We start from the raw sequence: 23077 nt of genomic DNA, 5'->3' as shown, positions 1-23077 counted from the left end.
GTGGGGCACCCATCGAGGCTGAGGGAGGAGAGAGGGACTTACTCGGACGATGATGCGCTCAGAGATGTGGGCTGCCAGCGTGTAGTTCTGGTTCTGCGCGTGTGCCTGCAGGGCTACCACGAGCATGAAATACCTGCCAAGAGGGGAGAGAGGTCAGGGTGCCATCCTGTACCGAGTCTGCTTCCCCTCCGGAGGCCGAGGCACCAAGCCATCATGGTGGGCTTGGCACGTCCCCTCTCCTTGTGCTGTGGGGCACGGGCACTGTCCCCAACCACTCGTAGACTGGGGGAGACCCTTCTTGTGGCCACAGCAGACACCTCCTTTCCTCCACACGTACAAGGATGGCCAATTCAGGACCTGTCCCCCATGTCCCCCTCCCTCCAGCCACACTCCCCAGCCCCGGGACTGGCACATCCACAGGCCTTGAGTGCTCGGAATGGCTTGGAGAAGGCATCTGTGCTGCTCACCTCTGGTCTGGGTTGGGTTTGCCTTTCTTCCGCATGTTGTTGGCTGTGGTCTCGCTGAAGTGCAGCCGCCCCACGGTGACCTTGGTGACCTGCTCTGGAGGCAGGTTGACCCTGAGGAAAGGAAAACAGAGGAGCGAGTGAGGACACCGCTGGAGAGGAGGTTCTTTGGGGAACGGCCACCTCCTGGCCTGCTCCACCAAGGCAGGTCTATGAACTGGGCACAGAGCAGAGTGGGGAATGTAAAGAGAGGAAAACTTTGCTGTGGGAAACAGAGGAGAAAACTGGAAAGCGCGATACCCACACTACTATCCCGAGACCTCCGCCTCAGCCCCTGTCCCCACCCTCTCCTGCCATTGCTTATTGCCCGGTAGCAATGCCCCCGCACGAACATACCCCGGGCAATACTCACGTGACGGGGTTGAAGGGCCGTTTGCTGCGGTCAGACTGCGACTGCTCTATATTGATCGACTGGTTCAAGGCCTCTAGCTGGAGAAAAAGATTTGGGCATGTGACAAAGAGCGGAAAAAGCTGAGAGCTTCCCCTTCCCACCTCCTTCGCCCCAGCACAGGCCAGCCGTCCGCCCAGCCCTCCGAGGACTCAGTACAACACCCAACTTGAGTGTGGTCATCGTCCAAGCATGGGTGCCTCCCGTGCCAGGGGGGCAGTTGAGCGTGAAAGGATCTTCCCAAAGTGCGTATATACCTCCAGAGGCAAAGGTGAGCAAGACGTAGCCCTGAAGACACCCAGGCAGTGATTGAGTCCATCTTAGGACTCATATTTCAAGATCTGCCTTGTTCTGGCACACGCTCCTCTACAACTTAGCCCATGAAGACGTGGTGTTGCCTGATCCCAGCCGCCTGCCAAGCACCCCTTCTCCCTGCTGGATTCACTCCTGGCCCTTAGCTCCCGCTTGCCTTCACTCCGTGCAGCTTCAGGTAGAAGCACTCTAAGGGTTTCAGGCCCTCGGGGGTCTTCACATACTTGGGATCTCCAAGCATGCCGATGTAGACCGTGACCTGGAAGTGATTCTTCTTCTGGCACACGAAGGCGTCGTCGCCCACTGAGAAGTTGAACCCCTTGTCAGCATCTACGCGGTACGTGAGCATCGGGCTGTGGAAAAGGCAACAGGCGTTAGACCAGAGCCCTGTGCACCCCCACGAAAGGCTTGTGGGGGGAAGGACGAGCCACACACCCAGAAGAAGAGGCAACGAGGGGTCCATATGGCGTGGTACGCGGCCACATCCCGGGGTGCGGATGCACGTGAACCACCCCACCGCCGGGTGGGAAGGGCTGGGGGGACAGCTTGCCTCCATGTCCCACCACGCATGAACGGTGCCTGTGTTGTGAACGGTCCAACCTCGCCGCAGGCTGTGAAGGCCACCTCTACTCACGCACAGAGCCACAAACTAATCCTGAGGCCCAGCAGGCGCGTGGGAGGGGAAGGAGGGCTGCGTTGGGGCAAAAGAGACAGCCTCTGGTGCTGTCCCTCCTGCCTCGCGCTGACGCTGCTCTCGGCTGCTCGCAGGGCTGATCGGCACGGGCCGGCACTGCCTGACATGAACCCAACACCTTGCCTAAGCTCGCCCAGCAACCCATCCTGCTGCACGAGTTCAGAGAAGGTCCACACCTCCTTGAAGCTGCAAGCTTTGCTTTAGGTGGGTCTTCAACTGGAAAGAAATACGGTTCCTGTGTCTAGGATTTGTTGAGGATGATGGGGCAACCACCCCTCTATACGCTACGCTATAGTACTAATATGATAAACATAGTATAATATGAGTCACGACAGGCTAGCATCTCCTCTCCGAGTGCTGCTCCTAAAAAGCACAGCCGCTTAGCCCTGGCTCAACCCACACTAGAGATACCGAGCTCCACAGCCTGCCCAAAGCCTGGAGCAGACCCCTGAATGCCGCTTGCTGGGAGAAGCAGCTCAGGCTGACCTGGGGGGGGGTCCCCACACCTCCATTCGCTTCACCCCTCGCATTCCCGACGTCGCCTGCGCTGGCCCTGCTACCAGGCGGTACCGCCTGCGTGCCGGATTCCTGCCGAAATCACAACCACCTGCTCCGGCGAAAAGCTTCCAGCCCCCAGCGGGCAGGTCCAGAGGAGGAGGAGGGGGCCCTGGCTGCCCGATGAACACACACCAGCTGGGGAGGTTTAATCTACATCTCCTTAATGGGCTGGTTACCATGGGAACGAGGGAAATATGTGGCCTTTGCAGCAAGTCCCCTTTCTCTCACCATCCAAAAACCCAGACCTGGGCTGGTGGGCCCCCGGGCCGCTGCCCGCCCTACGCAGCGGGGAAGGAGATGCCTCCCATCCCGCCTCCCCAGCAAGCAGTTCTAGCAGAACACCCAAATCCCATTGTTTTTAATTAACAAACTATGGATGAGGTAAAGGGGAGCTCAGCCTAGCCTTTGACATCAGGCTTAAAAATTATGGAGTGCTCTTCCACAAAACCAAACTACTTCTGACTCCCACCTCCAGTTCTTAATACAGACAGACAGATACTGCCCAGAGCAACGGGAGGGGAGGTGGACAGACTGACAGCGACGGATGAGGCAGACATCAGCAGGCTCTGGGAAGCGGGAGATACAGAAAGGTCCCTCTTGCTCCCCTGGTGTCCCTGGGCTGGCCACCTTCTTTCTTCTGGGAAGAAAGCCCTTCTCCCCCCACGCGCACTTGAGGGGTTAACGTGGACGAAACCTGTGGGTATTTCCAGGCAGCCATGAATAATGCCGGGATGGCCACGAGCGACTACTCATTTCTTGTACCCGAGGGACCCGGGGCTGCCGTGCCGTGCCCCAAACACAAACCAGATGGTGGGAGCAGAGCACTACCTTAGCCCAGAAGCACGAGAGGAATTCCTCTCTGCTCTCACCCTCCTCCCAGCCTCAGTGCCGAATTCTCCATCTGGCTCTTCTTGATGGGGAGCTGCGGCTTGGGCTGGCCCGAGCACCCTCCACGCTCACCCCAGGGGTGCCGGAGCCCTTCCTCATTGCTTTCACCAAGACCCCCCTCTGCCTCTGTCTGCCCAGGACCCCCAAGCGTTCACCACTCACCCCACTGGTTTTTAATAGAGAAAGCAGAGAAGAGGGAGGGACTGACAACTTCCAAATCACGGTTGCTTCCAAAACATGCTCTGGTTAACGTCACTGAAACTGATGGCTGCTAAACACGTGTCGAGAGAGGGGAGAAGTCAGGGTCTCCTTCCTCTGTCTTCCAGAAATGACCTCCAGAGTCCCCTCCTCAGAGGCTCCTTTTCTCCAGGTTTTCTGATGGCTGTGGCTGGTGGATCCCCCAAAGCAGGATCCCTGCGCTGGCGCAATCCCCCAAAGCGGGATCCCTGCGCTGGCGCATCCCCCAAAGCAGGATCCCTGTGCTGGCGCAATCCCCCAAAGCAGGATCCCCGTGCTGGTGCATCCCCCAAAGCAGGATCCCTGTGCTGGTGCATCCCCCAAAGCAGGATCCCTGTGCTGGCGCATCCCCCAAAGCAGGATCCCTGCGCTGGAGCAATCCCCCAAAGCAGGATCCCTGTGCTGGCGCAATCCCCCAAAGCAGGATCCCTGCGCTGGCGCAATCCCCCAAAGCAGGATCCCTGCGCTGGCGCAATCCCCCAAAGCAGGATCCCTGTGCTGGCGCAATCCCCCAGAGCAGGATCCCTGTGCTGGCGCAATCCCCCAAAGCGGGATCCCTGCGCTGGCGCATCCCCCAAAGCAGGATCCCTGCGCTGGCGCAATCCCCCAAAGCAGGATCCCTGCGCTGGCGCAATCCCCCAAAGCAGGATCCCTGTGCTGGCGCAATCCCCCAGAGCAGGATCCCTGTGCTGGAGCAATCCCCCAAAGCAGGATCCCTGCGCTGGCGCATCCCCCAAAGCAGGATCCCTGTGCTGGAGCAATCCCCCAAAGCAGGATCCCTGTGCTGGCGCAATCCCCCAAAGCGGGATCCCTGCGCTGGCGCATCCCCCAAAGCAGGATCCCTGCGCTGGCGCAATCCCCCAAAGCAGGATCCCTGCGCTGGCGCAATCCCCCAAAGCAGGATCCCTGTGCTGGCGCAATCCCCCAGAGCAGGATCCCTGTGCTGGCGCATCCCCCAAAGCAGGATCCCTGTGCTGGAGCAATCCCCCAAAGCAGGATCCCTGCGCTGGCGCATCCCCCAAAGCAGGATCCCTGTGCTGGCGCAATCCCCCAAAGCAGGATCCCTGTGCTGGCGCAGTGCGGAGACAAGAAGCTGCTTTCCAGGTATGAGAGAGGCCATGGATCTCCCCAGCCCTCAGCCTTCAGCCCATCACCTCCAGCTGAGCCAAGGAGCTGCTCTCAGATCACCCCCACTGCAGACAGCCTGCAGGGCAGGGTATCCCCTGGATCTCCTATTCCAGTGCTTTTTCACCCTCATTTTATAAATCCCACCTGGAAGCAGCAAACCCACTCCCCCACTGCCACGTGGTGTGAGGCCATCACCGCCTGAGGCACCGTAAGGACTCTGGTGACGCTTATAAAAAAATCATCCTCCCCTTCCTCTTACCCACGGAGACCTCAGAGTCCCCAGCACCCGGCCCCGGCCCTTGGGCAGCATGCCGGCAGCATGCCCCTCCGGAGACGTGCTCTCTGGATGGGCGGCTGCCGTCAACGGGGCGATAGGAGAAGGAAGGGCAGGCGATGCCGAGGCAGAAGCGATTCCTGGGATTAGGGATGACACCAGCCGCTGACAAGTCAACGGCCCGGGGGCAGCCAAAGCCATGCTGGCTTTTCCCAGGGAGAGTGCAGGGCTCAGAGGGAAAGTGTCAGGAATAAAAGGTCTGGGGTCAAATGGATTATTTTAGCCAAAATGCCCCCACCGACAAAAGCAGATTAAGGCAGGACTTCGAAGGCCGGCATCAGAGGAGAGGAGGTTTCTCCCAATCTGAGTGAGGGCGAGAGGTTACAAACTCCCCACAGCCACGTCTGGCATCCACACTTAGAGGAGCAGGGAGCACCCTCGCCCTCCGCATTGAAGTGCGGAGCAAAGGGAAAGGCTCTGCAAGGAGAAAGGTGTCCCTGATAAAAAGGGAACTGTACAGGGGTCTGTGGCCGAGAGCAGGACTGTCCGAGGGATGCTCGCACGCCTCAACTGTTTCCTCTCGGGAAGAAAAATCTCCCCCGTTTCTCTCCTCCTTCCTCCCAGGTTCCCCAGTCTCTCAACCACTCCTAAGACATAATGTCTGGAGACCCAGTTCAAGGACCGCTCACTAACGCCATGCAGCCCCTGCTTCGTTTCTCTTCCAGGATGCAAACACCAGGACGGAGGACGGGAGCAGTTGAGCAGCGTGATGCTGCCATCTCACCCAGTCCACGTTAGACTGACGCAACCCCACCGGTGCATCGGCGGCTCGGCACCCTACCTGGTCCCTTCAGCTGCCTGAGATACGCTGACGGCGTGAGAGTGAGACCTCCGCGATCCATCACCACGGGATCAGCCAAGCCGGCCACCAGGGCTTTGCCCAAGAGACTCTGTCACCTAACCCAAAACACATCCAGCAGGACCGGACCGTGGCACACCGGTCTCCGTCCCCTTGGTGAGATCCAGGATCCACAGCAAAGCCAGGTTTGGCGCTGTTTATAAGGACATTTCTTCCAACCAAGGAGCACGAGCCTGAAAGCTCAGGTTTAGCCCACAGAGGAGAGCGCGTGGGGAGCACCAGTTCGCTTGATGGGAAGAGAACGGCACCAGCCCAGTTCCCAGGGTCAGGGCAGAGAGGCTGTGGCCTCAGCATGGAAATGTTTCCGTGGAGCGCTGCACTACCCTTCGCCAGCTGCCTTACCTCAAGCTGTAAACAGATGGGGAGAGGGAGAAGGGAGCCTGCTGGCATTTATCAGAGCACGCTGTCAGGGAGATGAATTACTCCTGCTCCCAGGAGTAAATTAGTGAACTGCCTGGTTCCAGGCCTCTTCGGCACCGCTGCGGGAAACCAGCTAACCCTTTTGAAGGTTCAGTGAGTCTGAAACCACAAAACCAGTGCAAAAGGCCAAGAAGAAACGTATTATCAATAAAACTAATCCAGAGACTTCGGTCTCCTCCAACCAACACAGATTCCTCAGCCCGCATAAGCGAAGCCTGCGACACAAGCCCAGCAAGCCAAGACACGGATTTCCAGGCACCTCCACTTGAATCCATGCAGCAACCCTCCCTCCCTTCCTTCCTTCCCTCCATTTCCTTAATCCAGCCTACTTCTAGGAATCTGTGTCAAAATTAAACCTCTCTAGTTCACACGAGCCCGGCTTCCCTTTGCTCTTCTCCTGGCAGGGGCTGCTCCACTTCTCCACACCTGCCTGGGGATGGGGAATCCATTGCCATTCAGATAACAAAATTCACTGTACAGGTCTCTTAGAAGGCAGAGAAGCTACTTAGGGACTGCAGGATGAGTTCAGGTCCCTCCTATGCCGTCCCCATCTCATCAAGCCACAGCAATGGCTGAGAAGGAGCTTGGCTCCACGATACAGCCCAGAAGAGCAGAAAAAGAGAAATGGTTGAAGCGCTCCTATTCTGTAGCTTTTGGCCAGGGAAATGACTGAGCAGAGATGAAATTTTCCACTTATTCACAGGCACTAGATACAAATATGATCTGATGTGACAGCTACGCTCACTGCATAAGGAAAGAGAGCTGTTAAACGGGCTTGAACGGTGCTGATAGAAGCTGGAACAGGGCTCACGGATCATCACAAACCATAGCAGGCACCTCTTCTGAGGACAAAAAACTTTCAGCGATGGTTACAAGCAGACTCCATGATCCTAAGGGTCTTTTCCAACCTAAATGATCCTATGATTCCGTACTAAGGGACCTGACTTTGTGTGTGCAAGAGGAGGGGAGCACGGGATATCATTTAATTGTAGTTTTTACCCTGTAAGATTATACTTAGCATGGAACGTTACCCATAAATCCACAGCCACCAGCATAAACTATTCTGTATAGGTTCAAAAAGATATTAAATCAAGTACTGACAAAGCAATTATTCCACCAGCCCAACAGAAAGTGTCATGCCTCGATGCAGGAGCAGAGCTGGGTCTCTCCTACGCAGCAGTAGCCACTGGGCTGGCTTTCTCCGAGGCAGAAGAGGAGAAAAGCTGAAAAATTCTGGAGGCTGCGAGCAGGGTGGACCTGCAGGGACGGCTTTGGAGAAGTCAATCTTCTGCACACGCCAGGGCACAGAGCTGCTCCAGTGAGAAACACCACGCTGGGGTAAGAACCCGACCAGCTTCCTATGGGCTCACGGCATCCTAAAGGCTCGCTCTCCCTCCTTAACCTACCTTTCTGGTCTCTTTTTTAAGAACGAGAGTAGGAAAAATCAGATGATTCGGATGATTCAAATTCCTCGGGCTGTGAATAGGTTGTGGGCACCTGGATCACGGGGAAAAAATATGTTCCCTCTAGGGATAGGAAACTCTAAGAGCACGTACAAACGAGAGGACAGCTTCCAGCAGAAAACAGACTGGGAACGGCGGGTCCTGGCTTTATGGTCTCGGAGGAAGCGGAATTGGGGAAATACTCAAGAGACACAGATGCCTGCTCATTTGCTGAGTCTACCCAAAAGGCAGAAAGGAAGGAGGAGGCTCCCAGCTGCTAAAACTTGAATCAGTCAACCTAAAAAATGCCATTATAGAAGAAGGAAGGGAAGATCGATCTTTTGGTGTTTCTCATCGATCTATTCTGGCGCAGTGCTGTACCAGGAGAGCCAACGGATTTTCCATTTAGAAAGAGACGTAGGTTCAGCTTGCACAGGCTCTCCTAGAGCTACCTGGCCTCGAACCCACCGCTGAGGAGGAGTCGTCCACTGGGGTAGTGCGTAACTAAAAATTAATCGATCAACCCTTGACCTTAACCCTTAATTCTGGTCAAATCCAGCGCCACAACAAACTGCACGTGGGTTCCTAAAATCTACATGAAGTCATTTAAAAGGAATTTATTCATTACACAACGGGATGATGACCTAAATGCCACAGAAGTAGGTTTGCTCTGGCTTTCGCCCTAAATCCTAAAAGCAGGTATTAGGCAAGCGATCCCAAGCACAGATCCAACGAACGTGGCAGAGCAGGGCTGGGTTTGCAGAAGTTAAAAGCTGGGGTTTGCAGCACTCCAGCAACGCCGCTGTGCCCAGCAGAAAATATTGCGTAGTTTGCCTCTGCCCGTCCGCCTGTACGATACCGGGGTGCACGGGAAATCTCTGGAACGGGGACCGTAACACCTGCAAACGGTCCGTGACAAGCTGAAAGAGTTGTGACGCGTTTCAGATGAGGGAGCGTTTACCCAGCGCAGGTAAACAGTGAGATGGAAGGAAAAGGAGGACTCATTATGTCAAAGAGAAAAGCGAGGCCGTGCGAAAGGTCTGCTCCTACGATGCGCAGAGCTCTTTGGACCCTGCTGACTACACAAGGTGCATTCGTGCTTCTGCCACGTAGTGAAAGCCCTGCGGAGATTGATGGTGGAAAAAGAGGCCGCTCCGGGGACTGACAGGCTGTGACCAAGCGTTGCCCGAGTTAGAGAAGGGGGGTTCGCTTCTCCTGGCACCTCCGCTTCTCCGAACTCGTTTGACATGGGGCAAAGATGCCGAGGCTCACAGCTGGAGGCAGCACTGGCCCAAAGGCAGAGGCTGGGAGAAGCGAGAACAGCAGCAAAAGCCGAAAGGGGCTTTGCCAGGTGGGAAAATGGCAGCGTCACAACTGCCCAGCGACGCCCAGGCCCTGGCTGAAAACCAAGCGATAGAGATGATGTGTCCAGAGAGCGCTCGGAGGAGGTGGGAGCCGACTGCGAACGCAGCCCTGCGCGGGAAAGCAGGAATCCGGGACTGGGGACTGCGGCGTGTTGAGAGATGGCCGGCTTCCACTGTCCTGCAATCTACAGAAAAGCAAACTGATGGGGCAGGGCTGCAGGACCGGACTTTGGAACTGCTCACAAATTCCCAGAAGTAGCCCTCACGTCAACACAACACATGATGGGAAAACGGTTTGGCAAAGGGAGCCCCTTGGGAAGGGTGCCAAGCCACGGCACCCTAAAGAAAAGCTTTCGTGCCACAGGGGAAACACTGAAAGATGAAGCAGAGGAGATGCACGCTTCAGCAGGCTACCAAATACACTGGAAAGCGGGATCCAAGGCTACCCCATGGGTTTAAAACCACCAGACTGACAAACACCGCAGGAAATTGCCTAAATTACCCAGTCCCAATGTACGAAGCAATGGAGAAAATGGCCAGGGAGGGAAGAGGAGCAAAGCCCCGGGGGTAGCACAGAGCGTGCTGCTGTTGGTGAAGGATGCAGCCTGTCCTTTCGGGGTAGAAATCCCACATTGTCGTGCTATTCCTCTCCCTTATTTTCCTTCCCCTGACAGGAACAGGTCAATCGGGGTGTTGATATTCCCCCTGAAGGTGGGAGATGCTTCCTATACGGAAATGGTTTAGTAGAACAGAAGTAACCACCTCCCCAAATTACCCCTCTCCTGCTGTGGCTGGGGAAACAGCCACAAACAGAGTCTTTGCAAAGGACAGGACGTCACCAAAGAAGTAACCAACTCCAACAGCCACTTCTCCGCAGGGGAACGACCCGTAGAGTGCCCCCGTCACCACCGGGTCTGCGCTAAAGACGACACAAGGACCAGGGCTGGGCTGAGCAGGGGATCTGTGTGCAGGAGGGCCGGGGCTTGCAGCGGCAGCTTCCCTGCCCGTCGCAGATCCTACTCAGCCTCCACGACTGGCCTCGTCCTCGGCTCCCATCCTGAGCACCAGCCAGGCAAGGTGTGATAATACTCTTGGGTTATTTGGGAGCACCCCGTCCTCCGTGTCCCCCAAGAGGACCCCGACCAGCCGCTGGCTGTGCAGAAAGAGGAGGAGGGGAGACGGGGGGGTTCGTTTGCTCAGCGAGCGGTTCCTGGAACCCAAGCCTGCTGTTTGCCAGATCTCTGTCACCTCCGAGGAATGCAGGGAGGATCCAGAGCGGTTTCCTCCTGAGCACTCCTCTTTCCCTATGCAGCTCATCCACGCACTGCCTCCACCCTCCTCTGCCCCAGCCTCTCCTCCCAGCTCCTAGCCCCCCGCCGCCCCCCAGCCCGCCGCTCTGCCCCCCGGCCCGCCTCGGCCACCCCAGCTTTCCTCTCCACCCGCTCCCCTTGCCTCTCTGCCACCTCGCTGCCCCTCCTGGCTTCCCAGCTTTCCTCAACCCCTTCCCTCGTCCTTTCCTTCTCTCCTCCTTTCCTCCACTGCCCATCAACCGCTCCCACTCCTCCTCCTCAGCCTCCTTTTTATGCTGCTCTCAAGCTGTGCTGAAGTGGCTCTAGATTACCTCCAGTCATCCATGCTATGCGTTGTCCACTAAATCCTAATACTTATTTTAAAACCCAGGACCTCGGTAAGCCTGGGCAGGAGGAAAGGGCGCTGCTGGTCCAAACCATGCTCAGGGCAAGGCTGTATTTGCCAATACGACTCTCCACAGCAGACCAAGGTCTGAGTGGCTGCTAAACGGTCACCAAAGCTGCTGAACCGCCTTCTGCTGGCTCCTACAGAGCCAGCCCCATTTCTTAATCCTCCATCAGCCCTGCAGAAGTGCAGAGAAGTAACTTTCCCAATGGCAAAGGTGCAGCAAGGAGAGTATCTCCACCACAGTGCAGGCAAGCAGAGATCAGTGGGTGACAGGAGAGGACAAGGGGGAGCCCAGGAAGATCCTTGTCCCATCTTGTGAGTATGATCCCCCCCAACCCCAGTCCCTTGCCACCGCTACACGAAAGGTGAACCTGACTTTCTTCAAAGGCGGATGAATTACTCACAGTTCTTTGTAGTTGGCATCGTACAGAGTTGCCCACTTGTTCTGTTGATGTGGCTGCCACTTTATGGACTGGTAGTTGGGATCCAGGTAGGAGCCATTCAAGCTGTCGTTATCTTGAATCAGGCCTGCGGTGAGGGGAAAATACCAATTTCAGTCACTCCGACAGAGTGTCCAGCTGGGTAAGAGCACAAAGAAGCGACTGGTATTGTCTATGCGGCCAGCCTGAAGCTTGCCTCCCGACTGCCAGGGCACCGCCACGGGCACGAGATCTGGGCCAGGATGAACCCACCGCCCCGCTCTCCTCCTGGGGACCCGGCCGGGGCGAGCCCCACCGGCTGGCACCCTGCGGTGCCCACATGCCCTCCTCCCAAGCACCCTGGCCCAGTGGGGTGCCCGGGCTTGCAGCAGGGGTTTGCATGCTGCGGGTATTAAGGGGAAGAGGATGGACAAAACCCACATACCTGGTGAGAGAGCTCCTGGCTGGTGCCAGGGAGGCGTTTGGACTCTGTCAGGGTTGAGCGGCACGGACCCCATACCTGGCTCCTGCTTTATCAGCCCGTTGAGCATCTGTGCATTGAGGGTGTTGGGGGGCGACTCGGAGTGTTTCCGCTTCTTGGCAGGGTGCACCGGGAGGCTGCAGGGACCCGCGGGAAAGCAAAGGCTGAGCAGGAAAGCAAGAGGTGGGGAGGTAACAGCCCCAGAGCCCGTGACCGGGAAAAAGCTGGGACCTCACATAAAAACCAAAACCTTCCTGCAGGGAGCCACAGGCTTTCAGTGCCGTCACCACCTTCTCCCCCAAGGCTCTGCCCACCCGCCCTGTGACTGCCAAGCTCTGTGCCATCCGTGCACTGAGCCACATCTTTGCTTTCCTCCTGTCTGTCCCCACTGCCCAGCTCCGAGCCATGCACTGCAAACTCCTGCCCCACGCTTTGGGTCGTCTCCACCTCGATGCCTCCCCAGCTCGCTCCCAGAGAACCAGGGCACGCTCCTTAACTGGCAGTTAAACCCAATCATTTTGCTCATGCGTTCTGCGAGCCTCCAGCTCCCATTCCCTCATCCCCCCCCTTCCCCAAATCACACAAATAACGCTGAAAAGCCCCAGCGCCCCGAGGCCTTACTCTGCTCCGTGCTGCTGGAGTAGCTGGTGCAGCATCTGCGACTGCTGGGCATGGTGGAGGTCGGCGGGCGCCATGCCCTGCCCGATGCCGTACGGCGGCATCAGGGGCTCAGCCTTCATGTACATGTCCCGCTGCAGGCTGGGGTAGTGAGGGTTGTGCTGCTGCTGGTGCGGGTGCGGGGGCGGTGGCGGGGGACCCTGGAGGTGGGGGGGTGGAGGCGGAGGCGGCGGAGGAGGGTGCTCCAGGCGAGAAGGGGGAGTCATGTGGCACATGTTTTCGGGGGTCATGGTCCGGAGGAGGTGAGGATCTTGAAAGAGAGAAAGAATAATAGGTGTTAGACCAGCAGGTCGGGCCGCGCACTGCGTGTCCTAAGCCCAGATCCAGCACAGACAGCGCTCCTCTCCCCCTCAACCACCCCAGCCCTGGTTATCTTCACGAACCCACACCTCCCTGCCTCTTCTGCCCAGCCTCGGCACGGCTGTGGCCCCTCCGCCGCCCCATCTGCCTTGCAATGGCCACCTCGCCCTGCACCGACCTCTCCTCCCAGGTTCCTTAACGGCCCCAGCATCCCACCGGCACCTCCAGGGTTCCCCAGCACGAGAACCAGAGCGGTGCTTCCCTTCTGTCAGCAGCCTTGGCTGTCGACTTCAGACACGGTTTGTCCAAGTGGTATCTACAGAGCAAGGACACGGCAGGGTCCTGGCTGGCCGGCTGATAAAGCGATACGCAATGCTGCAAAACCAGGTGTCTTGTACCATATATCTTCTGAGAAAAGGGGAGACTGGAATGGGTAAGTGCCATGAAAGCAGGCAAAGCCCAGCATCTTGCAGCTCAAAGAACCACAACTCAAAGGGCAACCAGGTCCTCAGGCTGAGGGACAACAAGGAAGATTTCCGCAAACATTCCTGATATATGCTAAACCCAGGTACCTCGCGTGGATGCTCTGCAGTGGAAGCGTGTCTGTAGGAATTCCCAGGCAGCTTTTGCGTTAGCTTTGTATTTCCCTTCAAATAGAAACTCCATCAACCACAATATTCCTGTCGCACCAAGGAACGGCATGGACCAAGAAAGCACAGCTGGGGGCAAAGGTCCAACAGACAGCAACAGGGTCTGAAGCCTGTGTCTGGAAATGCAGAGTTGGAGAGAAAGCACCTGAACTTTGCCTAATTTTACTGATTTTGGGCATGGCCCAAGGAAAGTGCCCAGCATTATGCTCTTGTCGCAAAGATGACCCACTTCATGGTGCCAGAGCTCCTCGTAGCTGTGGGCCACGACACCCTGCCAAGAAACCGGACTCTCACCCACTGACAGCGCCTTGAGAAGCCAAGGGTGGGCTTCATCCCCCAGAGCGCTGCCAGCCGAGAGCTCGGGGTCCCAGCTGGGTGCGTTGCCGCGTCTCCTCTATAGTCCCAGCAGAGAGATGTCCCAAGGATGCCCTCACCCAGCTCGGGCCAGAGGCACCCAAGAAGGTTCGTTAGGTTCGTTTGGTGCCAGAGGCACCAAAGAAGGTGTTAAGACTACCACTGTGCAAGGACACTTGCCGTGCTTCTCCAACGAGAGCGGAGATGGGCATGGCAACAACTAGAGGAAAGGAGAGACAACTGAATGACCTGAACGCCTCCAGCTCATCAGCGTCACCAGCGAGGACTTCTGTGGGGGCATTTGCTTGGGTTTTTTTTTAATTTAAACCAGAAGGAGACTTTGATCTCTAAATTTAAATAAACAAAAAGGGACATTCAAATGCGATCCTACCTTTCTCCTCTTTTATTTGGAATTGGATACTAAAGCTGTGCCATGATTAGAGTCGATTTGACTATGTCACCACCAAAAGAAATGCTTGGTGTGTGGACCAAATGCAAATCCACCTCCCTTTCTGCAGCTGCTGGGCCTCCCGTTAGCCATAAGCTCGCTGCACAGCAATGCCCGGGCTCAGCTGAGGGCTTTAACTAGAACCAAAACACTTTTGGAGGCTAAGAGCAAAAAATAAAGGGTGTAAAGTAAAGCAGCATGGTTGAATCTCACCCAGCATACCCAGAGAATGACTAGAAATTAGGGATTTGATGAAAGGAAATTATATGACTAAATTTATTAAAGAAAAACACAGGTGCTTGTGCGAAAGTTTGTGCGCTGGCAAGGCTTGAACGGGCTCAGTGCTCAGCTCAGACGGAGCAGACCGTGATTTGTGTGTTCTCTGAACTCAGGTGCTCCTATGGCACTGCCGACAGCACCGAGGGACTGGTCAGACCAGTGACCACACCGGTGAAGTGCTAACAGCGGTCTCATCAGAACTCGGCCAGAAGGGCAGGATAAAGCGCCTGCCCCAAACTTTCTGGGAATAGTCAGCGTTGGCATCATTTCAGCAGCTGCTTTTTACGTTTTAATGCACCCTAAAAAAGAGTGAGCTTGTGCCACGAGCAAGCGGGAGGCAAAGATCTGAGTCTGATGAATTGCAATGACCTCTTATTCTTCTCTATTCTCACTGCAGAAGCTGTAAAGAGGAGTAAGAAACTGTAAAGAGAAGAAACTTTTCACCTGGAACATTCTTCTTTAGCAAAATCAAACCCTTCCACAGCTAGACTCTGCAAGTGAAGAATTGCAGTGAAAAACTACAGGAAAACTTAAGGAAAACTTAAAACTTAACCAGCTTTAGTGCAAGACGCATGAGAAACGAGCTGCCAAAGACTGTGAGCAGATCTACGCAAGAAAATCTGGGCACAGAAAAATGTCAGCACTCCAGATTTTACATGCGAGAGAGACTTTTCAGAACAGCGCACGCTGAAGCTGTCATGCTGAGAAAAATATGACCTGAAAGAATTTGCAGATTTTCCCATTAAAATCTCCCGGGAACATGTGAGTGAACATCCTGGCCGTAGACGAGTGGGAATCTGAGGCATTAACAGGCATCTCCTGGAGAAGCGGGTAACAGATGCCTCGTGTGGAAGTTCAACATTTCTCCTACATGGAAGTCCTTCCCTCCCATCCTAGCATTAAAACAGAACATCTCAACACCGCTCCCAAAGCCTGTACTTGCTCAGATTGCCAGCACGGTCCTTTAATTAACAGCCGAAAGACCAGCTAAACTCACATTACCCTCCTGAGACCTCCCCAGCATCCCGCGCACCAAATCTGTGCCGACAGAGCACCCTCAGGCAGCTTTGGTCAAAGCCTGGTGGCAAGCCAGGTGCTGATGGCCAGCTGAAGCACATCACCGAAGAGAAACTGGAACTGAAAAGCCCAGGGAGCCACCAAACGTGCAGCTGAGCCTCAGGAGCTCTTCGCCGGGCTTCCCTGCCTGTGGGAAACGCACAGCCTGGTCCCCAGCCCCGCAAAACAAGCCTCCGCCGACCTTTTCTCCGACAGGACAAAGCTCATCTGTTTTCACAGCCTTTGCCTAACGGCTGGAGGTGTGTCTGCATTAGCCTGCACGTTCGGGTGTCCCCACAGGGTGCCCAGGTCCCTGCAGAAACGAGGGACTGACTCCTGGGGCGTTTGGCCCTGGGGTATAAGGAACCCAAGGGGTGGGAAGGGACAGTGACTTTGCAGGCGTTTTAAGTGCAAGACAAAGCTTCTTTGCACCCCGCTGTGGATGTCTGATTAACCTAAGCACCAGCAAATTGCAGGAGGGAGAAAATACACCCAGGGACTGTCCATGCTTGCTACAGGCTGTGGGGACGTGGAGGGGGACAGCAGGGAAGGTATCTGCTGGGGCTTTGCCGGGCTGCTCCCCTCAGCAGTGCCACCAGCCAGCCTTGAGGCAGACACTGGGCTGGATGGACTTTGATCTCAGAACAACCAGTCAGGGGTTGACTAATGAGGCCAAAGCACTTGACCAGGAATCGGAAAACTCCTCCCGTTGCAAGGTCTGGAAAAGTGAAATGTATTTACGCTGAGCCCTCCTATTGAAGGCTGCCGGGGCAGGGCCGCTTCCACCCATTCTGCTCCCTTCAAAGGCTTTTTGCTACCCACCAAGACCTCCCAGTGCCCTTTTCCAGCATGCATTGAACTGGATTCCTCTGCCCATGCTCACGGGCAGGGTCCTGCTCCTGGGCGAGCCGTCTCCGGGACAGCCCCGCCAAGTGCTAGGGCTCCAGGGAGGAGGGAAGGTCTCCATCCTCAGGAGTCTGGAGATCAGGACCAAAGATCAGCCTTGCTTTCACGCAACGGCCGGGGCTGGCAGGTGACATCCCTGGGATAGAGGATCTCGCTGCTTTTCAGAGGGGTAGTGATGGTACCGGGCACGACATCCCCCTTACCCAGCCCTGCTCCTGCCGTCCTGACAAGCACTCAACTTCCACCCGCGTAACCTGGAGCAAAGACCGGCGCGGCTCAACAACGCAACCGGCCAGGCAGCTTTGGCACCGCTCAGCCCAGCTGATGGATACAGCTTCCAACAGCCTCAGAACAACCCTCGGAGCCCAAGCCCTCACAGAAGGACAGCCGCTTCAGGGCTGGGAGAGGAGCCTCGCGTCCTCCCCTGCGAAACACTGCAAGAAATGAGTCTTTACGACATCTTAAGTGAACGTCCTGACCCTGCAGCATGGTCAGCCTTGGCACGGGGGGCTCGGGTACAAGCTGGGAGACCTTGTGCAGCTTTCAAGCCACCACCCATGCACGAGTGCCTGAGAACATGCCCTCGCAGCAGACGCTGCATCTTCACCGTGTCCACAGCACATCGCAATTTCCACAGGCTTCTAACCAGGGTGGGGATGGGGCTGACACGTTTGCCAAATGCAAAACCCATGCTCTCTGCTCCCAGCTCCAGGGAAAAACCAGGTCCGGGGAATCTGGTCCTTCCCTCGCGAGGAAGGAGCTGCTTTGCGGGCGCTCTCCGGAGCCTCCGCTCCTCCCCAAGCAGAGGTGCTGCTGCTCTGCCAGCACGTCAAAGCAGCTCTCCCCATGGTGAGCAACCCGGCCTCTTTGTTATATTTAAGGAAGGGCCAGGAGGAATTCCAGGGATTTTTTTTAGCAAGATAAACAGAACTCTTGACCTCTTCCATCAAAAAAAAAAAAAAAAAAGAGCAGGCGCTGTTCCTGGTGGGGACTGGGCTGGAGCCTGGAGAAGAGGGTGCTGCTGCCGAGGGGGAAGGGAGACCAGAAGCAACCTTCCTTCCTCACCAAGGAGTTTCTTCCACCAAAGAGCAGTGAAGGTCACCAGAGGAACCAAATAAGCCTCGGTGGCTTCCCCAGAGGGAGCCAGGAGGGCCCGGCGGTGACCCTACCTGCACCTGGGGGGACCCAGCTCTCTCCGCCCTTTGCAGGGGGAGCAGAAGAGCCCTGGGATCAGCTGGCCCCACTGGAGGGGAGGGAAGGGCTGGGAAGGAACTTACTGCCGAACGGTGGGTTCATTTCTGTCTCCCCGAGCCGGGCTCCATTTCAGGGACGCGCTCGCACTCCTTGCCTTTGGCTCACCCGGGGCGGAGGGCAGGACGAGGAGGCTCGCCGGCTCCGCATCCCACCCTGCCCGGGGACAAGCCACACCGCCGATCTCTCCCCGTCTAAGTGGATTCCCACCTTGCCTCCTCTCCCGTTCCCTCTCGCGCTCGCTCTCCCCCCTTGCAAAGACTAGCAGCAGAACAATAGGCGAAAGTCTAGGGATATTTACTAACTGATAATCTCCCCACGTATTGCAGCCGCCTGTTTTCTCCCGTCTGATAAAGATTTCAGAGCCAACCACTTCCACAGAACAAAGAGGGGGAGGATGTTGGGTCTGGGGTTTGGATTATTATTTTTTTTCCCCCCTCTCTCTCTTTTAAGCACTTACCATTCACCTGCTGAGGGGAGTAGGCTTCTGACCCAGAGTCCGGGGGAGAGTCAGGTAAAGTGCTGCAGAGCAATGGGGAGAGAGAAGGGAAGGTCATTTTAAACCAGCTTCCAGCACAACCAATAGGTCCAGTTTGACCAAAGCACCCTCCAGGCTCCGGTTGGAAATCCCAGCTGCGCCCGCAGCAGATCCCCGTCACCCCGAGCGTGTCCAGCGGATGAGCTCGGGACTGCCATGGCTGTCCCTGCTACCCCGCTCCCCACAGTGGCTCCCTGGACCTCAGGAGCAGGGACAGACATTTTGTTGACCTGCCAGTGAGACCTCCGGTTAAAAGAAGGCAAACAGGAATTTATCCGTTCCCCGGAGAAAGCCTGTGTGCTTCACCGTGGGTAAATGGGAGGCTCCGGGGGAGCTGGGCTGGGACCTGGGATCTGGGATGGATTCTGCCCTGCGACCTGTACGAACCTGAGCACCACCACAGCTGCTGGCTGTATCACCCTGGCTCTATTCCGACATCACCAGGAGCAGGATTTGGCCCTGATTGCAAAATGCAACCAAATAAAAGGGGGAGCTCTCAGCTGCCTTCTCCGGCATGCCCACGGCTCGGGGACGGCAGGACGGAGGAGCAGCCCCGATGCGCTGCAGGGCGCCGGTCAGCTCCTGCACCCTTCCTTATCGTACCTCGAGGCAGCACGGACCCCAGGGAGCTGGGCTCTTCAGCCATTTCCAAAGCACCTCCTTGGAAATTCATTTGGACCAGTTTTTCTTTTTCCTTTTCGCAGCCCCTCCTCAACACGCATCCCACTGCAGCAGAAGCTCCAGCCTCACACATCTTCAGGCCAGGGTAAAATTTCCACCACCCTGGTGCACAAGGAAAGGACTTGCCTGTCTCAGACTCTGGTTCTTCTCTAAAAACACTCTGGAGATCAAGGGCACGGAAAAAGCTGAGGCCCTGCTCCCAGCTGGACTGAGCCATGGCCACTGTGGTGGCTCTGGTGGCTGGAGCAGCCGTTGCCTATGCTCTAGAGAAAGGCTCATTTCACCTCAGCGTTTGCAGTATGCTCTGTCCTGTGGAGATCTTTGGCAGGGAGATCTCTCGTCTGCCCATTCGTATCTGCTCCAACACCGGTGACACACAGCCTCAGCAAGCCCCAGCAGGTTTCAGCAGCCCAGCACCTCGGCAAAGTCTGCTCCATCCGAGACAAACACGGCTGTTTTCCTCCCCATCTCCTGACACCTCGTTCCTCATCCAGGTGGCTTTGCAATGGGGATCCTTTTCCATTCCCCTATCTTACACCATCAGCTTTGTGGCTGCAAAATAATCCCAGACAAACCAGTGCTTCTTGGATGAAAGCTGGCCAAAAAGCAAAGTTAAGCCCTTAGGGCTGCGGGGAGGAAAGGTGCGGTACACCGCACACGCGCCTCTCCGAAACTCTGCTCCTGACGGCACCCACAACTACAGCGGCAAACCAGGACACCCACCAGGACCTTCCTGCACCAGAGGAGCCCAGGACCCAGTAAATGGGTTGGTTCTCCATGGTAAGTGGTACGCAGCAGCAGCTGGAGAGGGATGAGGTAGGGTAACCCCAACGAAGAGCCCTCACCATGCTTCCCTCGTCCTCCGCCTTCACTTGCAGCACCTTTCCACCGCTCCCCTCCTACGCTTGGTCTGGAGCATCTATCACCAGCTTTATTTCCAGGCTCCTTGGCACGCTGGCTGTGACTTCATACTGTATTTCCTATGACTTTATCAGGATTTGTGCCTCAGCAAGCCAAGTTTTTGGCCAATAATAAAAGGGCCCAGGACAATGCAGGGAATCCCGGAGGCTGCCTTGCAGCAGAAAGGTGGACACTGCAGAATTCACACATGGAAGTAGTGTGGATGTGCCCAGTCCAAGGGAAGGGTTTGTTGGTATCCAACACATGAGACGGGGCATGTTCTCCTACAGGAACAGCCTAGGACAAGGGGGAAGAGTCATTCTGGGATGCTGAAGAAATGCTGCCATCAAAGCTGAGCCAGTTCATCTGCTCATCCTGGTGTTCACCACCAGCACATCCAAACCAAGGTCTCCACCTCTAAGAGCAAGCTCTGATCCTTACTCACGACCTCTCACATCCCGGAGAATGCCAGATGCACGCAGAAGAAAGGGACACGACAAGGCATCACATCATGCTTTTGGGCACGGTTCCCCCTAGGCTGCGTGTAGCCTTCTGGATACACAGCAAGGGAGAACTCCCCGGTCTGGGAATAAAATAAGGGTAGCTTATCTCTTTCCGGAAGATCTTTCCAAGTTCATCCAAAGGGCCAAATTCATCCCAGTGGAGCTGCATTATGGCTGAATCGTTGGTTCGGTGCGCTGGAGGCTTCCAAACCTGGGAATTGCTACGCCGTAGTTGCTGGCAACACTAGAGGGCACAAGGCAGAGGGAGAAAAGCCAGGCAGGGGCTTGCAGAGATGAGCAGTGCCGGGGCTGTCCTGGCCTCCTTGTCCCTTCCATCCACCATCTCCACTGGAGAAGGCACAGAGAGTGGCTGTGCAGGGAGCACATCAGGGTCACCCATTACCTGTCCTACAGAGACAGGCTGGACCATGGCACAGCTCCTCGTGGTACGACTATTGCCAACTGCCAAGGCCTCCCGCTGATGGACGTGCTGCTGCACACTTTGGTTTTCATCTGTCCAGCTTCAGATCATCCTCTTGTTGCCTTCCCCTATGACCAGGGGAGAGCAGCACGGACCAGAGAGGTGCATGAGGAGGAAGAGAGCAGACATCTCCTTCCCTTTGGGTCTCCAGCCAGTAAAGCTTTATGCACGCCAGCTCCTATCCCCCATACCACCGTAGGGCCATACCCTCTCAGCGTGCCACGCCTGCCAAAGTGCTCTCTACTGACACGGTCCCTTTGGTCCCTTTGGCCACTGCAGATGGGAGCTGCCATGTCGCTGCGCTCTCCCAGCCTGCCAGTTCTGGGCAAGGCCATCCCAGAGAGCAGGAACCACGTCTTTTCTCCTCCCAGGACTAATTGTTCAGTTGAGTCCATCAGCAGCACTAAAGCCCGGTCATCCTCTTCCCCTTCACCAGGTCTGCATGCAGAGTTCGTTGCAAAGGAGTACAAATCCAGCTCAGATGCCATCTTTTACTTCTCTGGAGCGGAGTATCTACAACATCAGGCCAAGAAGAGTACAGCTCTGCCCAATTTAGTTAACATCTTCCCCTGGGATAGTCACAGGAACATCCTGGAGACTGAATTTTGTTGTGTTCAAATTTATTCTGTCTCTCTTCCTTCTTAAAAAAAAAATGCAATGCTACAATATTCTCCCATCGCCCACTTGTAGATGTGCAGCATAGATACCCTGGGCACGCAGAGCCGCTGGCTCTACCACTACCTGCAGACGTAGGGGACGTTACTGATCCCCTCTAACTCAATGCATACAGACAAGCTCTACCAACCAACCTTTCAGGGAACTTCAGGACCTATACTTGTAAAAAAGCTTCTCTCTGCGAGGCAAGGGCTTAATTCAGACTGATGCTGCCAGCGGTTAAGGCACTGTGGGACCAACTACACCAACCCTCCAGGCCCCGCCAGCCTGGAGGAGCACTTGTCCCACCGTTTGCCCTTGTTCTGCCACCCAGACCCCACTTACCCAGGTGCGTAGGAGGCCTTGGGCTCTGATTTGATTGGAGGGACCACGTTGTTTAGGCAGTGGCCGCCAAGGTAGCCCTTGGGCACCACCATGCCATTGTTGTTATTGCAGTTGAGGTGAGCACCGTAGCCAGGTCCACAAGGGTTGGCCAGAAGAGGACCATGCCGGATTGGGATCTGGCTGCCCGGGGGAGGAAGGTGGAGGGAACCGCTGGAAGCGGGGTTGGTCACATTGGCGATGGAGCTGGCAAGAGGCGCGTTGATGGTGGTTGAGCTGGAGGGCTGGGGGTGTGCATAGCTGGCTGAAGCAGGGATGTCAGGGAAACAGCTGAGAGAGAGAAGGGGACAACCTCAGCAGAGGGACAGGTAGAGGGTACCTTCTGCCCACCCCTCCCCTCCCCAGCCATGCAGCAATGGGGACGGAGCCACTCGGGTGCTCTGGGACACCCAGAAAACAGCGGAACAGGCAGCATCGTGGTGGCACCAGCAGGAGCGTACAGGGAGGCAGGTCGGTCACCCGGCTCGGTGGGACTGATGCAACCCCAAGGGTGCAAAATCCACCTGTGGAGCTGTAAAGGCCAGAAGCGCCCAGGACACCAACCTCAAAGCTTGTGAAGACAGCAGGATCTGCTCACCGTGCTTCAGCTCACAGCCTAGCACAGGGAAGCCGCTTTTTGTCACGTCAGCCCCAAAGATCCCGCTCCCACCCTGTGGCCCAGATCGCCCCGGCTGCTACCCCGGTTTGCTCCCCCCCTCTGCGCCAGTGTCGGCGCACGCAGGGAGACCCTTCCCTTCTCCACGCTCGTGTTGCGCTGGGGATTTAATCTTCCCCACTGAGCTGCTAGCGCTTGCTTTCCTGTTGCTTAAATTAAGCAAAAGTCTTCTGCGGTGCCCTCAGGAGGGGGAAGAGAGGGGACAGAAGAGACGGGGGAAATTCAAAGCCAAGAAGCCAGGAAGAGACAGGAGGAAGAACTGGAAATTAATAAGGGAGCAAAGAGCAATAAAGGAGGACTCTAGGAGGGACAGAGGCGCAGTCAGGGTGCACGGTGATTTCTAAATGATTCCTCAAATTGCAGGGCTGGAAATTGCTCAACATCTCTGCACAGAAAACAACAGCGAACACTGTTCCTGCCGCAGAGCAAGGGAAGCACTTACATATCTGGTGAGTCCTCCTTGCTGATGTACTCTTCCAGGATGCTAGTGTCGATGTTAGATGGTTCCAGAGCTCCATTAATGTCGTGGCCTGCGAGGGGAGAGGAGGGTGAAGCATGAGCCATGAGAAGGACAGGAAAGGCCCTTGCTTTGCGG

At 56.1% G+C, this 23077-nt stretch overlaps 1 protein-coding gene across 1 annotated transcript in view; it reads right to left on the bottom strand.

The window, feature by feature from the left end:
* Window positions 1-23077, bottom strand: part of MYRF (myelin regulatory factor) — a gene marked incomplete at both ends in the record, with an annotated part of 63204 nt that overhangs the window by 12473 nt on the left and 27654 nt on the right. Inside the window, 10 exons of the mRNA XM_082318359.1 lie at window positions 43-133; window positions 468-578; window positions 877-953; window positions 1382-1577; window positions 11251-11374; window positions 11711-11883; window positions 12368-12674; window positions 18129-18190; window positions 21771-22097; window positions 22925-23012. Coding sequence (XP_082174485.1) covers window positions 43-133; window positions 468-578; window positions 877-953; window positions 1382-1577; window positions 11251-11374; window positions 11711-11883; window positions 12368-12674; window positions 18129-18190; window positions 21771-22097; window positions 22925-23012 — 1556 coding nt within the window. The remainder of the gene's footprint in view (window positions 1-42; window positions 134-467; window positions 579-876; window positions 954-1381; window positions 1578-11250; window positions 11375-11710; window positions 11884-12367; window positions 12675-18128; window positions 18191-21770; window positions 22098-22924; window positions 23013-23077) is intronic.

Source organism: Platalea leucorodia (genome assembly GCF_965183815.1).
Source record: "Platalea leucorodia genome assembly, chromosome: 7".
NCBI classification, from domain to species: domain Eukaryota; kingdom Metazoa; phylum Chordata; class Aves; order Pelecaniformes; family Threskiornithidae; genus Platalea; species Platalea leucorodia.
This window is presented reverse-complemented; position numbering and strand designations above follow the sequence as displayed.